General features: G+C 44.6%; 2 protein-coding genes across 6 annotated transcripts in view; both read left to right on the top strand.

Moving 5' to 3' along the window:
• LOC6552814 (cell wall protein IFF6) overlaps positions 1-13,451 on the top strand; it is a 54,511-nt gene extending 41,060 nt beyond the window's left edge. For 2 of the 5 annotated variants that reach the window (XM_026979867.1, XM_026979931.1), the window contains 5 exons: positions 5,691-6,244; positions 6,323-6,590; positions 6,660-7,129; positions 7,191-8,901; positions 11,035-12,093. In XM_026979867.1, coding sequence (XP_026835668.1) covers positions 5,691-6,244; positions 6,323-6,590; positions 6,660-7,129; positions 7,191-8,901; positions 11,035-11,082 — 3,051 coding nt within the window. In that variant the 3' untranslated portion in view covers positions 11,083-12,093. Of the gene's footprint in view, positions 1-5,690; positions 6,245-6,319; positions 6,591-6,659; positions 7,130-7,190; positions 8,902-11,034 lie in introns of all 5 variants that reach the window. The other 3 variants (XM_015154290.2, XM_026979835.1, XM_026979897.1) reach the window with 3 other exon arrangements.
• Positions 13,452-13,879: 428 nt separating this feature from the next.
• LOC6552816 (organic cation transporter protein) lies at positions 13,880-16,273 on the top strand. Its single transcript, XM_001979931.3, has 4 exons — positions 13,880-14,445; positions 14,766-15,024; positions 15,084-15,498; positions 15,557-16,273. Exons 1-4 carry the CDS (start codon positions 14,113-14,115, stop codon positions 16,218-16,220), a joined length of 1,671 nt encoding a protein of 556 aa, XP_001979967.1. The 5' UTR covers positions 13,880-14,112; the 3' UTR covers positions 16,221-16,273.
• The last annotated feature ends 362 nt before the right edge of the window (positions 16,274-16,635 follow it).

Genomic DNA, 16,635 nt, shown 5'->3' with positions numbered 1-16,635 from the left:
CCAAAGGATATACATATCCACCATCCCATATTGACAGGAGCCCGCGGGAGCAGCACTTTATGAACGCTTATCGCCGTCATCGCGATCATCATCATTATCATTATTATCATTGCTCAGCCGGTCAGGCAAATCCGACGGACAGACAGGCGGACAGACAGGCGAAAGTTTAGCCCCAAATGCACGGTGGTTAACAGATGAGAGCTTGTGCCAAAGGTGCAATTAAAATTTAAAGCAGTTAATTAATTTAATGCAAAGTGCCGCCTAACGGTGGGTTTCGGTCTACAAACCACAAGCGGCGCCAATCAGCTCAAAAAACTAAAAACACGCTGCACAGTGGGCAGCTTGCCTTAGATTTGGCATATTTCATTAAAGACTAGCTTATAGATTGAATAAGTAATTCATTGCAACAATTCAGAACATTAAAGTTTGAAAGAAGTGTAGAGTAATGTTTGAGCGATTGATTATTAAAGGTAGCCCAAAACAAATCCAAAAAATCAAAATCAAAAGTTTCCTTTAACTTCCTTTATCGCACAACTGAATTGTCTCTGCATTTTGTTGGCTTGATCCACAGTAGTCTGCTGATAGTGGTTTCTGGATGTGTTACCAAGTTTTTATTAAGTTTGTCCAGTTTTGCTTTTGGGTCTTGCGCATAATTTATGTGTTTAATTATTTTTTGCTTAGCTTTTTTTCCGTAATTGCATAATGTCTGCGAAACTGTCTGAACGTTATTAATAGTTATGTTTATAGTGAATTTTTTTTCGTAAAATATCAAGTAATTGGGCGTTGCATGTATTTCTGTAAGGTTAGGTAACTTGACTTAGATTTTCTTTCTCTTATAATTGGGTTGAAAAAAAACCGGGCCTTTTAAAAGTTTCACATCTTTTCTAAGAGAATGCCTATTCATTTTCTAGTTCGACCTTCATCTTTCGGCTATTTGTTCATGAGAAACATTAGTGGCTCAAATGTAATATCATCAATTTAATTAACTTAATGAAGATAACCAGCAAATAATTGAGACAATTACACGAAAAAAAAATGGTAGACAGGTAAAAAGTTAAAGGTGCTAAGAAAACAAAAGTTAAGCATGGGAAGAGGAAATTTGACAGGCGACGATTTGCATTGCAACATATGTTGTAAATGTGTCAGTTACTATTGCTGCAACTCCTTTACAAGTGGAGTGTACTTTTTTGGCAGCTTTTGTGAAGCCACCCAACCAACAAAAGCGAAAAATGCTTAATTTAATTACAACACTTGCGTTCCGTTGACTGCTGCGACGATTGCCAAAGCCGCCGAACAGCGAACACTTAGACAATTATTTTCCATTGCCACATGTGGAGGGTAATGTGTTGCAAGCACAGAGTCCGACAATTTGCTGTTTGTTATAAAAAATGTAAAAATAATCTAACACAAAAACATAAAGAGGTTAACTAATGACGGCTAATAGGAAATGACTTGAAGCGGCTGTATTTTATTTGTTTTTTATAATTCTATTTATTTTCGTTTTTGGCGTGGCACCATAGATGCTTAGATATCGGGCCTGGCAACTGCAATTGGCAATTGTTTTTAATTTTTATACCACTGGCGGCTGTCAGAGCCGCAAAACGGCAAACGCACAATGCCCCAAGACCCCAAAGACCCTGCTGTCTATACCGAAGTACCATAGTTCCAAGTTGCGTCAGAGGCTGGCGGCCAAACCCAGACGCCAACATGCAACTGCATTGAAATTGAATAGGAATTGGAATTGGAATTGAAAATGAAAATATAAATTGGCGTAGTCGATGTGCCGGCGATGACTGCTGGAAAACGCCATGCCATAAGTCATGTTCGGGGAGTGGGTCGGATAATTAATAAGCGCTCCCAATCCGTAATACTCGTATGCCGTTGAGCAGACCCGCCAGTTTCGCCTCGCCAGCCAGGGCCTAACATGCATAATTATACGAGCACTACGAGTCTGGCACATCCACATAAGTGCACACATTTTCGACCATTCGAGTGTTATGCAAACCCATCACTAATTGTAATGATGGGGCGGGGCAGAGAAGAGAAGGTTGCACTTCAAAAATGTTTGGCGTTGCATGGCAAACTTCAATTAAAACGATCGAGCGAACAAGCAATGAAATATTCAAAGCAATTCTCAAACAATAATATTAAATGAAAGCTAGGCGCTCCACCGACATTCTTACGCCTTTATTATAAGCTAGTGTAATGAAAAATATTACCAAATCTCGCTGCATGCCCCAATATTCTTCTTGCCATCAGCAAGAGTTGCAAGAGTGCAACAACAAAGCGCAGGTCATTAAAAACCAGCCTTTGTGCAGCTTTTGATTTTTATTGCAATTTTTATTTGCAATTCCCTCGGTTGGAATACGAAAAGTTTACGATCGTTAGTTTATTGGGGAATTTTAAGCATTCGAGTTGGAGAAAACTTCAAGCAGATATTTCATGAACTGTGCAGAAGAAGGTGTATCTTAGCAATATACCTCAAAGCAAATAGCAAAATATTAAGTATACGTAAGCGGAATGGAAAAACACGGCAGAGAGCAGGAAGTGATTGTGCAAGGGAATGACGAAAAAAATCGATCAAACAAGTGCCAACCACTCAAGAAACTAAAGAAAATAGTAAAGAACAAAGGCTGAAAATAAATCTTACTACAGTTAAATTCGCTAAACAAACGTTTAGGCATTTGTCATGGCTCATCTGATTAATTTCCTTCTTAAATCCAACTATGACTTTTCACAAATAGCAAACGTTCTGTGATTTATGAATGATTTATGCCGCTGCCTGGATTTATGGCCAATTCGCCCGATAATTGCTCCGGTGTCAGGCAATCGGTGGAAATGCCAACTGTTTACCAGGTAGGAAGATCTCCTGCTGGCTGGTGGGAAGCCAAGGTGCTGTGTTGGCTGTCTCTAATCACTCGACAAGCCCAAAACCCTGCTGGCTAGTGTACTAGCAGCGGGCTCAAGTGGTGGGCAGCCTAATTGAGCGGCTCTGTCGCCCAGGCCAAGTGCGTTTTTCCGTCTGTCATGCCGCACAACGATGCTGGCTGCCATGATGATGATCAACCCAATTGCCATGGCGAGTAATAAAACTTGAGGAATCAGCAATGCGTGGCAGCAGCGCGGAGATGGCAGTTTGCGCCCACGACGGCGATGAGATGATTACGAGTATGTGGCGTTGATTGCGACTTTGGGAGACAGTGGTTGGATTCGCTGGAGCGCGTGGCCAAAATACTTGGCTTCACTGTCTGGGAATCATCACTCAATCATATATACTCGTACAGTACTAGATCCAGTGAAACTGAAAGAACAGACCACTGTTCCACGCCTTCCAAGAAGCCACTAGGCGCAGCCTGAGAAGATACAACTTCGGAGCAGTGACAGACAGACGCCTCGCCCGAGTGACAGGGAAGCACTTGTGTCCTAGTCTGTAGAGGCTATAGGGGATTGTGATTTGCATGTGTGTCTGCGAAGTACAGTGCATTGGAAACTCTTTTATTGTTCGGCTGACTGTTTTCCAGGCCGTGGGCCAAGAGGCCAGATCTCCGAGTTAATTGAGCAATAAGACTCAGAAATCATAAAGCCAATCGCGATGCTCGAATGGATGACGGTGCCCGACATTGAGCTTAGTTTTTCTCCATTTTTTCCGTTTGCTGTTTTCGTTTTTTGAGTGACACTCAGCCGACGTTCGGATTGTTCGGTTTCAATTTCGTGGTTGACAATGGATTTTGCTATATAATTACACGATCTTCAATGCGACTTCTCCACCACTTCCCATGCTTTGATGTTCGCCACGCTCCACAGGCAAGTCGGCCAAAAGGAAAAAAACAAAAAACAAAAAACAGAAAACTCCACAAAAAATAAATGGGAGGAAAAGTGCATGGCGATTATGCAAGCCATGGAATTATGAGCTATGCTTCCTGGGCCCCTCTCTGTTAATTAGCTATTAAATAATGGAATGGCCCAGCCAAGAGCCGTGTCATGTGAATGTGGGCCAATTTTCATGCTTCATTTGCAATGATTTTGCCATTAGCCTGACCAACATTTCCGACCGCCGACAAAACTCCATCGCTGCCAGTCTGCATGCAATCAGCAGAGTTATATTTCTTTCGGTTTTGTCTTTACCAGCTCACCTCTCTTACTTTTTCTAGCTGGCCGAGAACAACGGAAAACACAGACAACCCAGTTGCCTGGTTTTGGCCCCCCACCCCCTCTATACTTGTACTGTTCATGGCACTCGCCGACATTTGTTTGATCAATAGCCATATATATGTGCTAAAGCAAAAGCAAAAGCCGGCCGACAAAACGGCTGCGAGGCAAATTTATGTTTATTGCATGTGAAAGTATTTTGCCAATCAATTGAGTTGCCGCCGCTCGAGAAACATTCTCGTCCAGTGAAAGCTTTTCACCCGGTTGACAAACGAATCTGCTAACAATGGTGCACTTGAAAAATAAACAACGCTTTTAATAGGTATTACGTATTACTAAAGGAAATATGGTTCATTTTGCAAACGTATAAACTTTCATATTAAAATACTCATGTGCCAAAAACTGACTGCTACTCTCTAAGCCGAAATATTCGTGAGTTAGCGCAATAGTTTTCTGTGTAGTTCCCGTTCCTTTTCCAGAGCAGATGTTGGAAAAAGGGGAAAACAAAATATATAGACAAAATGAAGAGAAAAACTACTTTTACTTGGCCCGGCCATCTGCGGCCTGTTCTAGTTTCGCAGTCGGATCAGATCAGACCATTGAATAGTCATGGCCACAGCATGATGATTGTCACAAATTGCTGCATCCATTGGTGTTGCAGCTACACATGTTGCTGGTTGCTGGTTGCTGGTTGCATGCTGCAGGCTGCATGTTGCTGGCGTGCAAGCAGCGGCTGCATTAAGCTGCACTTGTGTTACAGTTTTCTCCACGGGTCGCCGGCCAGCGGGCGATCGCTCTGCCGTGCACTGCAATTCATCAATCATAATTTGTATGTCATTCACTAATCGTTCGCACTGCACCCGAACTCCTTGGCCAGCGATTGCCCCACCAAGATGGTCAATTCAATTTACCTAAAGTAACGCAACGCCATATTTTCTCTCGACTAATTATCGATGGATCCCACTGGGGCCCTTGCGTAAAGCCCCTTGATAATGGCTTGTGGCGATGTAAGCTGATCTTGGTTGGGGCCTGGTTGAAAGTGCGGCCCATCGCACTTGACCATCGAAATCCGAAACAACAATGATTCATGGGATTTACTCGTCTCGCGCGTGATCATGGAGTATTGGTGAAAAGACGGTTGTTGAGAGTTGTAATTAAAAGCTTGGGAAAGTCTTATGTTAATTAATAGTCCAAAGAATATTTCACAACCCAAAAAGGTGTACAAATTCAATAAGAGCTCTACAAATGATTGCATTTTCATATTCCTTTGCTTTTTACTATTAATGGAAAACAAATTGGTTGGGAATTTGAGCTAACAGGTTGAGGCCACGAAAGATGACTGGCTAACCCTGAAAATGAAGTGATGGAAAAACAAATTTACATTTATTTCATGTCGTGAGTCTCTTGTCAATGAATTGTTTTGAAAATTCTACAAAATGTTGAAATAATGGAATAAATAAATCCTAAAATAAGATCTTTAGGAAAATATCTCCAGCTTGGAAGGTTTCGTGAATAAATGAATTCCTATTATCTTCTTACAGAATGAAGGCTTTGAACCTGCAACGCATGGCATCAGCAAAACGGACGGAAGCTGCATCAGCCACCACAGTCAGAGCAACGGGAACGGAATCGGAATCGGAAGCGTCAACGGAAGCGGAATCGTCGGGCACCACCTCAGTGGAGTCCTGGCCAGCGGGGCCATGGAATGCCTGCCGATGAGCAGTGCCGCCCATCACCCACATCTGATGGCGGGTGCGGCGGCGGTTGGAGCCGTTTCCGCCTCTCCCACGGCGACCGTGGTGGTGGGGGCCACGTATCCGCACCACCTGCACCACCACCACCTGAGCCACCACACGCCGTACAGCAACAGCTACGGGAGCCACCACATACACAGCGAGCAGACCAAGTCGCTGCAGGAGCTGCAGCACGAGGTTGGCGCACTGCTGGAGTTTAGGGACCTGGTCATAGAAACGTTTCCCGACCTCAAGCACAAGATGGCCTCCATGTCCGCCACGCCTTCGACGCCCACATCTTCGGTGGGAGCCATCGGTGGCAGTCACTCGGTGGGTGGCGGCAGCTCCTCGCTGGCCACCAGGTGAGTTAAAGTTCCAAAATAGTGTACCCCAGTGAAAACCATGCGTGATCTATAAATGATTGCTTATCTTTGCAGCAGACGTGAATGGGAGCCGGGCATACGAATGAAGCGAAAACTGTCGCACAAAGAACCGTCCACGTCGTCAGCGGCAGCTGCTCCTTCCTCAGGAGCTGAGGCGTCGTCCTCGTCGCTGACGCGCAGCCGTAGCAACTCGCACAGCGGCAAGAAAGAGCCAAAGAGCGGAGAGAACAACAACGGAAGCGTTGTGCAAGACTCCGGCTTCTCAACGGAGACCAGTTCCTCCAAGGAGGGCCACAGTGCCTCCTCCACCAACGGTGCTATGACGGTAGGTGCCAAAACTCTTTGTAATTCGACGTAATCAAACCATTACTAAATTCCTCCCTTAATTTCACAGGTGGCCATAGCAGCGAATCGCCTGAGCTGCGCGGAATCGGACGATGAGCTGCTCAACCTGCTGGACGTCATTCACCGCAAGTCCAATCGATTACGCGAGGAAGTGGAGCACTTGCAGAGCTACGAGCGCCAGCAGGGGGATGCTCAAAAGGCGGGAGGTGAAGGCCAGGGTGCTAGCAAGGAGGGAATGACAGCGCAGCAGTTCCGAGAGCAGGTGGAGCGACTAAATCGCGAGGACATCAAGCAGCTGCGCAAGGAGCGCGACCGTCTGCTGGACAAGTTGGCCGAAATGGAGGCGGAAACGCTGACCGGGCGCATTAAGGCGGCCAAGATGAGCGACCAGGTGGAGGAGTTGGTAGAAGTGAAGAAAGATCTCGAGGAGCAGCTAAAACTGGCGATGGCCCAGAAGCTAGAGTTGAGCTCGCGAGTGCAGCAATTGCAGCAGCAGCAGCAAAGCAAAAGCTCTTCTAGGTGAGTAAATCCTGCTGACTTATCTTTTACCCCTAATACTAACCATATTTTTCAATTTCAGCGCCAGTCAGTCGGATTACTCCAGTCAACGCAACTTTCTATCCTCAGCCACCACTGTGCTCTCCAATGGCAGCCGCCCTAGCAGCAACATTATCAGCAACAACACATTCCAGCCGGTCGTACTCGATCAGCCAGCGCAGGAAGCATTCCATCAAAGCCCAGGCGGTGATATTCCATTGAGAAAACAGCAACAGCAACAGCAATCTTTGGGACATCTTGATGGCATTGTGAGCACGCCCGGAACGCGCAACTCCAAATGCCGTCTGACCGACTCCAAGCGATTCGCGGCCATTCTGTTGGAATCGAATGTCTTGGAGCTGCAGCGGCACTTGCTCACCCTCACCGTGCAGAACCAGGTGCTGGCCCAGAAGCTGGAATCGTCCAGCAAGTCCAAGACGCTGCTGGCCAAGCGGCTGGACAAAAACAGCGAAGAGATTGAGGATCTGCGTTACCAGCTGACGGAGAAGAGCATCGAGCTTGAGGGCACCAAGGCTCAATTGCGGCTGGTGGAGTCCCGCCTGCAGGCGAGCAACAGCACCACCAACTCGTATCTGCATTCCTCGCAGCATGACTACGAGACCAATCGCTCCTCGGCTTCCACCACGTTAATGCTGAGTCGTCGTGGAGTTTCCGATTCGGTGGACTCGACATCGTCGGCCATGCCTGCCCCGCCAGTCACACAGATCAGTACGCCCAGCATGAAGGCCATGGTGCCGCTGGCCATGGATGAGCTGCAGCAGCACAGTAGCAGCACGGAGTCGGCGCACGAACACGAGAATCAAGCGCTTCAAACAGCCAACAGCCCCATCTCCCCCCTCAGTAAGACGATGATAAATGCAAGTCCCTGTCCGGTGGGAAGCAGTACTCCCAGTAATATAGCCGCCCGTGTGATGAGCATCAGTGTGGGCGGGGTGAGTCCGTTTGAGGCCATGACTCCTCCGCCGCGACAGAATGCGTTCCGAAAGTTTGGAAGTGCCAGCAAGCCCAGCAAGATTCCGCTTCCGGGCAGCAAGGCGGCGGCCTATTTTTCGGGCAAACCGCCAACGGGAAGACCTTCGACGGCGGGTCGATCTCCGCCATCGGCGCACAACTCAAGTAGCACCTCGTATGGCAGTAAATCCTCTCTGAGCAGAAGTACTGGAAACTTGCAGAGCCTGCGAAGAGCAGACACATCCGCCTCCAACCACTCATTGAGTACGAACACGAGCCGGAGCTCTACTTCCTCTTCGATTCCGCTGGCCACCACACCTTACTCATCCGGCTCGACTGGCAACCGCAGCCAGCCGACAGCCGCAACGACTCCGTCCCCGCGTGTGCTACAGAACTCGCCGCTGCCCAAGCTGAAGCGGGATACGATCAGCTCCAGGGTGCGTCACCTGGACTCCCTGTCACGTGCCCAGCAGTCGCCGGAGGGCCTGAAGGGAACCACCACCAACTCCGCCTCCATTACCGCTCAGCTGAGCTCGACGCTGCGCAAAGATCTCCAGCTGAGTGGAAACGGGACCGGAGCTCCCTATCATCAGCACCACCAGAACCACCAGAACCACAGGCGCAGTGGTCACTCGCCGGCATCCAACTCCTCCGGTAGCGGCGTGTCCAGGCGCTACAGTAGTGCCTCGACTGGGGGTTCCGGTGGTCGAGCCATCGGCCGTGATCAGGGTGAGGCCACCACGCCCACATCCAGCTTTGGCGGCGACAGTGATAGTGGCAAGGTACGCACTCTCAAATCAACATTTTTGGGTTGGTTCAAGTGAATTATTATAATACTACTGATAATACCGATACATACATTTATATATATGAATATCTACTGATTACCGTTTAATATGCCTTCGATAACATATTCGAAACAACAAAGAACCACTAGAATCATCATCTTCGTTACAGTTTATGAAATCAAATCAAAACGAATCAAATCAAGAACAGAAATCAGCAGCTTACGAGCCCGATATTAACTGCTCACGTTAATATTCATTGTTACGTGCATATAATTTAAACATACAATTAACCCACGGCATATATACTCTACAAACATATATACTACAGTTACATGCATATATTCGAAATCCAAAAAACAGAAACTAAAATGGAACAAGTTAGCGTCTCGTGCCTAAGAAAGGAAAATTGTTTTCAGCTCTCGTTGTTTGTCTTATTATTTGTCAAATGCGAAATATATAATTCAACAATGATTGTTTTTCCCATAGGACTATTTCCTATGTTATTTAAGAATGTCTGCTCTACTAACGAAAGCAAATAAGTTAACAATTGTTTTTTTTTGTAGTACATGTCTACAATTTGAATATCAATCGTACCAAGTCTTTTTTGAAGAACTAACAATCTGATTTTGTTGAATACTTATTGAGGACTTTGAATTTTCCATTACAATATCATTAACTTGTATCAAAAATATATTTCGTTGTATTTTTTATTTTGTTCTTTTTTTTTGTAATCCAAAACATTTCTGAGCTACTTCTTGCCATAGCAACGTCAGCTTTACGAGATGACCCAGAGTAAAAGAGATCCCAAGCGCTTGACAAATCCATTCTTCAGTCCCAGAATGGTCCACACAGCTCACTAGTCTCAACAGTATGCTCGACTTTCCGCACCCTAGAATACAGTTTCAAGACCCTGCTGCTTTTGCTTTGGGTTTGGGTCGTTGACTCAACACTTGGCTAGTGAAAGGTGCATCCTATCTCTCCTAAACTCTCACTGCCTATCGATGCCTTAGGTGCTCAGTAGCCGGCTTTAATTAATCAGCAATTTCACATGCAACTGCAGCAACAACACTAGCAGCGGTGGCAGCAACAACAGCAGCAATGTTTCCTCTATATAGTTATGTATATACAAAGAAAACGAATTAAAAGTCAAATGCATGTACAATATCATTTCATTTACTCATATGTTATGCAAATCACGATTATGTGTGGCGTAGTATGCATGCCTCTCATTGTTGGATCAGCCAGTTTCTCATTGTGTTCGAAAGCGAGTTTAAGCATAATTATTAGTTTGCGTGTGTATTAAAAATGATTATTATTACTATTGCTTTCTTTGTAATTAATTTAAGATATACTTAAACTATTATTGGGCTAATTTAAAGGCTTATTTATTAATTTGTGTATGAAGCAGACGGGCTTATGCGTATACGCTATAACATAAAAATATAAAACCGATTATATAGAATATGACAGACTTTTCTATTTATTTCTTAAACTTGTAAATGAAAACAACAATTTCTCTTGTATTACAATGACAGAAAGACTTGCCCTAAGTTAGAAAGTGATTGCCAGGAAACATATCCCATTAAGAACCTGCAAGAAGTTAGCTTTTATCGTATGGCTTGATTGTGTTTGAGGAATAGTCCTTCTTATCATCATGCGGTCGATAGCTCATCCGAAGATCCAATTAACAACACACTCATATTCATCCACATTCATCCACCAGGGCAAAAACACCGTCGACAGCATCGAGTGCTTTGTTTTGGCTTTGTTTGTGCAGTACAAACCACCCAAGAAAGAATCAAATTAGATGATCACACTTGAAATAATTTGTATCTAATGCTGTAATTTCTTTTTACTTTTACTTTTTCTTTCTGCGCCTTTCCACCCTGTTTGTATGTCTACTCCAAAAACAAAACAAAAAATTTATACTGTCTGTTGTTGTCATAACTCACATATATACTCGTATTTTGTATATCCGAAAAACTGACCGAACCAAAAATATCCCCGCAAAAACATATAAAATACGTATGTACATAAAAAATGTCCAACCAACCAACCAACCAACCAACCCAAAATCCCAAAAACCACCAACAATCCAAAATGTAACTAAAAACATTGTGAAACCAGAAACAAGCCACTTATCCTAACAAACGCCAGGCTACACAGAGAAAATAAGCATCGGAGTTGGTATGGATAGCAAAGTTACCCATATTCGTGGACTAAAGGTGGTGTACTGATTGACTGATTGATTGACGTGTTGGTGGTGAATACATAGATTTCGAATGCATGCCAAAAAAAAAGAAGAAACTTAAAACTGAAATGCTAAACATGTAAAGCGAGTGCGACTGGAGTTTTTGGTATCGGACAGCCACAGATAAGACCGGTGGCCAAACGAAAAGGAGCAGCGCCCTCGCCCAGTACATCCTCCTCAGCTCAGATCAGCTCAGCCCCAAATCCAGCTCAGATCTCAATCTCGAGCCCTCTGTTGTAAATCGTTTGTCTGTTTTGTTTTTGGCCAAGAAGCAAAGACAATGAAGTAGACACTTTGCCGCCAATCGTTATACGCGTAAGTCTCTTTTGTTATATCTCATCTAGTAGGTTAAGTTCTACCATTTCTCAAATCCAAACCAATCCACAAATCCCAACACCGCCAACCCCACGGCTTTCTTTTGCTTTACCCCACACTGAGTTACACCAGCAATGGTTTTTGATTTCGATGTAGTTCGTTGTAGATCTAGCCTACCAAGACTATCTAGACCTAGACCCTCACCCTTTCTACAATAGCAAACGGGCAGTGCGCACAAAAAATAAAAACACAAACTTTTAAAATTGCCAAGTAAGGTAAACGAATTGAGTGACTTACCCGCTGTACATAAACTGATTAATTGGTTGATTGATTGATCGCCCACTGTGCTAACCAAAACTATATACATATACTTATTGTGCCAGAGGTTGAGGGATCTAACCGCTGTCCAAGAGATCGATTCTCCCGCTACATGCTAACCCCAAAAACATAAATATTATATACCATTCTTTTCGTTAATGTGCCTAAACAGCCGTCTAAACCCCTTTCTTACTGCTGTTTGTGTTTGCGTTCTAATTTCCATTACCTGATTGCACATTGTACCAAAGAAATGATATGCTATTCTGTTTTTCTTTGCTCTCCCCCGAATATCCCCAAAAACGATGCTTAGAATTTGGCCAACACCGTTGAAAAGCCAAATTTCCGTCTCAATAACCACAATTGGCAACTATGGCAAACGAGCAGCAGCAGCCAGGGAAAGGTTCAAGTGGAACGATATCTGCCCCATGAGCTGCACGATGTGTCCGAGGAGACGGCCTACGATTCGTACTACACCGAGTATACCACCCCCGATTCCATGGACTGTGGCAGTGCCAATCTCCTGGTCACTTTCGACTACGGCTACAGTGACTCCATCGAGGCCAGAGCTTTTTCTGCAGCTCCGGACGAGGATGATGGGGGCGAAGGCGCTGGTCCTGACTATGGCGATGGTGATGGTGATGGGTGTGCGGACGAGGTGGATGCCATCTGGTTTGGTACTCCGCCCAGGGATACCAAGGACGAGAAACTGTTTGAGGTGCATCATGTGCAGCACAAGCTGCTGGATGACAGCCTGCAGTCCTTGATTTCCTACGACGTTGATGATTTTGAGGAGGAGCTATCGGAGCCAGAGCCGGATGAAGAGATTTTCTATGATAGCATTGAGTGTGTTTAAGAGCTGCTGGGTGCAGGTGTTTAACTATCAACAATCATATCTAAACTAGTCCTTATTTTCAAACCCTCTTTCACGCGTTGTTTTGCAATTATCGAAAGAAAATGGATAAATATGTGTATGTAGCTGTAGTTAGTGTTACGTGACGAATATAATGTTGATTTAAATATATTTGGTTTAACTATCCAACGGCCCTGAAATGATCGATTGTAACTGAAGTGAATTGTGACTGAATTGTATTGATTATTGATCGTAATGTTTGTTTTCTCCATTAACCATTCAGGGCTTTAGTTTATACGTAAATGGTTTCTTCGACTATTTATTAGTAGCGTACAATGTGTGCGCCTTACCCACTACTTTGTATGTAAAATATTATTTAGAGTGTGTGCATCTTTGTAAGAGTCGTAAGTTAGTTATCCTGCACCATTGCCTATTTACTCAAAACTACATTTAATTGACTCGTACCAGGCCGGCTAAGTAGTTTAGTTGTTAATCAAATTTAGTTAACACATCGCATCTAATGTATGTATGTACAGTTTGGTATACTATCTTATTATGTATGTATTCTATTTAAGTCGAAAGGCAATTGTAATAGGCTCTATCTATCATGTTATCACGAAACTGCGTTTACTACATTTATAAAACAAACAGACATAGAAGTGTGGGAAACCAACATTTATGATTCATATTAAAGCTAATAATAATATATTCAAGGGCAGCAGATGTAGACATGTATCCATTTAAACAGCAAATGTAATTGATAAACACATAAACGAAAAAAAAACACTAAAATAAAAATTATAAAAAATACATTCCCGAATTAGTTTTTATTGAATGTGTTGCATTGTTTCGGTAAGTTCTGCGACTGTAAACATTTTAATTTCCTAAATGAAAAATCTCAATTAATACATACTTTTCCTTTGACGCACTTGCATGTACTTGTGTATCAATCAATATCAATCCAAGTTAACCCCCAGCCTGCTGTGCGGCTTTTCAATGGCCGCCAAGTGGCAGAAATTGAAGTTAATTGATAGTCAAATTTTGTAACTGCAGTGCAAATTTTCAAACCGCCTTTTTCACTCGAAACGTGAACAAGTGCCACTTTTTCGAATTTCGCATAATTGAATAAGAGCGCGAAAGAGTTCGAAGAAAGGTATACTGGGCTCTCATGTAAGCAGCGCTCTCTTATTGGTGGCCCACTGGAGCACTTGGGTTTCGAGACTGGGTCTCGGGCTCAACCAGTTGGCTATCTGCGCTCCGTGTCAGCAGAGCATACGAATCCGGAACGGGTTTCGCCTGCGTTCAGTAACCCCAGACCCTTGAAAGCGTTTAGCTGGGGACTAATAAACAGATTTTGAGAACCTGCTGGCGATTAAACGCCTCCATAAATGTGGGATTCCTCAGATATGCGCTTATCACAGCACTGCGAACGCCGCTAAATTTTGGACCGCTGAAGGCTGATAACGGCAGCATGGATTTCGAGGAGATTCTGGCCAAGTGCGGCAACAACAGTCGTTATCAGTTCGTGCTGCTGGCGCTTTATGGCTACCTGATGGTCGTCATATCCATGCACTATTTCTCGCAAAACGTCATCAGTTTTGTGCCCGATCATTGGTGCTATCACGAGCAGCTGGAGAACCGCACTTTCGCTGAAATCGAGGAGATATATTCGCAGTTCGAAAAGCCCTCGTGCACGAGACTGGAGAAGATTGATGAGCATGGACAGAATCACACGCTCAGTACGGAGCGCTGCAATCGGTGGATCTATAAGTACGACTTTGGGTATAAAAGTATGAATACAGAGGTGGGTGAGTCAATTCCAATTGCTTTTCCAAAGTTCATTGAAAATGAAATGTTTCTGGCGCAATTCTCTAAAAATCTGCATTTAAACTTATAAACTGATTTTTTTTTATTTTTTTTTAAGTTTTTGATGTTATGATGTTGTAGCAATTCAACAAAATTAAGAAATGTCCCAAGGATGAAGTTCTGAACTCCATAACTCAACTTATCCTAATCGGATTTTGAAGTGGCATACCTCTAAATGTTTCTGGCGCAATTCTCTAAAAATCAGCATTTAGATAGACTATAGATTTCTATCTTGTTTTCATTGCTTTCATGTTTTAGCTAAACTGGGTCTGCGATGAGGCATATAAAGCACGAGTGGGTCAGTCGCTTTTCTTTGTGGGCTCGGTATGCGGTACTTTGGCTTTCGGCCTACTTGGTGATCGACTAGGACGCATAAAGGCCTTGATTTTGGCCAACTGGTGTGGCTTCTTGGGCGATTTCTCAACGATATTCGCCGACAGCCTAACTTCGTTCTCGATTAGCCGTTTTATATCCGGATTGGCGGCCGATGCCAACTCCTATCTCATGTACATACTGAGTAAGTAATTGCATGGCGTTGATATTCAATGACTACATTAACTGGTGATTTTCGGCCAGTTCTTGAATACGTTTCACCCTCATTGAGGAATGTCGGCCTTAATACAGTCTTGGGCAGTTTTTACTGTCTTGGTCTGATCGGAGCCTGCTGGCTAGCCGTTTGGGTGGGCCACTGGCGCATCTTCCTGGCTTGCTCCTCGGTTCCTCTGCTGCTGGTTACCCTGTTCTACTTCCTCGTCCAGGAGAGCGCGCAGTGGCTGGTCACGCGAAACGATGTTGATGGAGCCATTCGGCGATTGCAGCGCGTGGCCAGGATCAATCGCCGCCAGGTGGCCGACGAGGACTTTAAGGACTTTCGCAGCTACTGTGAGCAGCACTATCGCAAGGATAACGACAGGGAGGAGCACGCAAAGTTGCTGGACATGCTGAAAACGCCGCGCATGCGCAGCACAGCACTCAAGCTGCTTCTCATTTTGTAAGTGAATATATGAAGATTATTATTATTTATTGAATGACTTCCTTTGTATTCGTAGCATAATCATCGTGCCCTGCTACAACGTCATCGCCCGCAATGTAGAAGGTCTGGGCATTTCGCCCTTCATCATGTTCTCCCTGAACGCGCTGACCCTGCCGCCCTCGGGTTATCTACAGGGTCTGCTCCAGGATCGGATGGGACGCAAGGCCACCTCGGTGGGTTGGATGGTCATAACTGGAGTACTTGCGGTCGCTGCTGGTCTGGTGATATCGCAAGGAAGCAATCAAAATGTAGTGCTGCTGGTGGGTCTAACTATGGCGGCCAGATTTGGGGTCTCCACTGCCGATGGTGCCTGTTCCCAGTTCTCCACGGAACTAATCCCCACCAGCGTGCGGGGAAGCGGCGTGGCAGTGGTGCACGTGGCTGGATTTGCCGCCTCCTTCCTCTCTCCGTATATCCTTCACCTGGGCACCTACTTCAGGCCAGCTCCCTCGATTATTTTGGCCCTACTCTTTCTATCCGGAGCTTATGTGTGCCTGCTGCTGCCAGAGACTCGCAATAAAAAACTTCCAATGTCCTTGGCCGAAGGAGAGGAGTTCGGGCGGGGAGAGGGCATATTTGATTTCCTCAGTCAAATGCTTAAGAGGAAAGGCAGTAAATCAGAGGTTGAAATGGGTCCCACGATTGTGGAGGAGGACACTCTGATCAATAAACCTGCTTAGCAGTAAATGCTGTCGTTGAATAAAATATAAGTAATTCGAAAACATATCTGATTAATTTGCATAGCAGCTTAACATTCTTATCAGTCTAGGCTAAGAAATGCGTCACACTTTGCATAACCCGATATGCAGTCAAAAACTATACAGATTTTATGGTATTTGAATGTATTCATCAGATCTAAATTGGTATTGGAATGCGCTGAATAGTCACTCCACTTTGTTAGCACCATCAAAACAGTGCGTATAAATTAGCAGTAACATAGTTGTATATTTTGGGCAGAAGACTGGCGATTACAGCCATGATATGGGAGCAACAAAGACGCTTATCAACCACAATAATTAAATCACAACTTATAAGTAAGGATCGCATCGGGCATTTCAGTGCGCCCAGTTGACTCGCCCACTTATCAGCTGCGGA

The sequence above is a fragment of the Drosophila erecta genome, unplaced genomic scaffold (assembly GCF_003286155.1).
Source record: "Drosophila erecta strain 14021-0224.00,06,07 unplaced genomic scaffold, DereRS2 tig00000000-arrow-pilon, whole genome shotgun sequence".
In the NCBI taxonomy this organism is placed as follows: Eukaryota; Metazoa; Arthropoda; class Insecta; order Diptera; family Drosophilidae; genus Drosophila; species Drosophila erecta.
The sequence above is the reverse complement of the archived record's forward strand: the minus strand, read 5'-3'. Positions and strand labels throughout refer to the sequence as shown.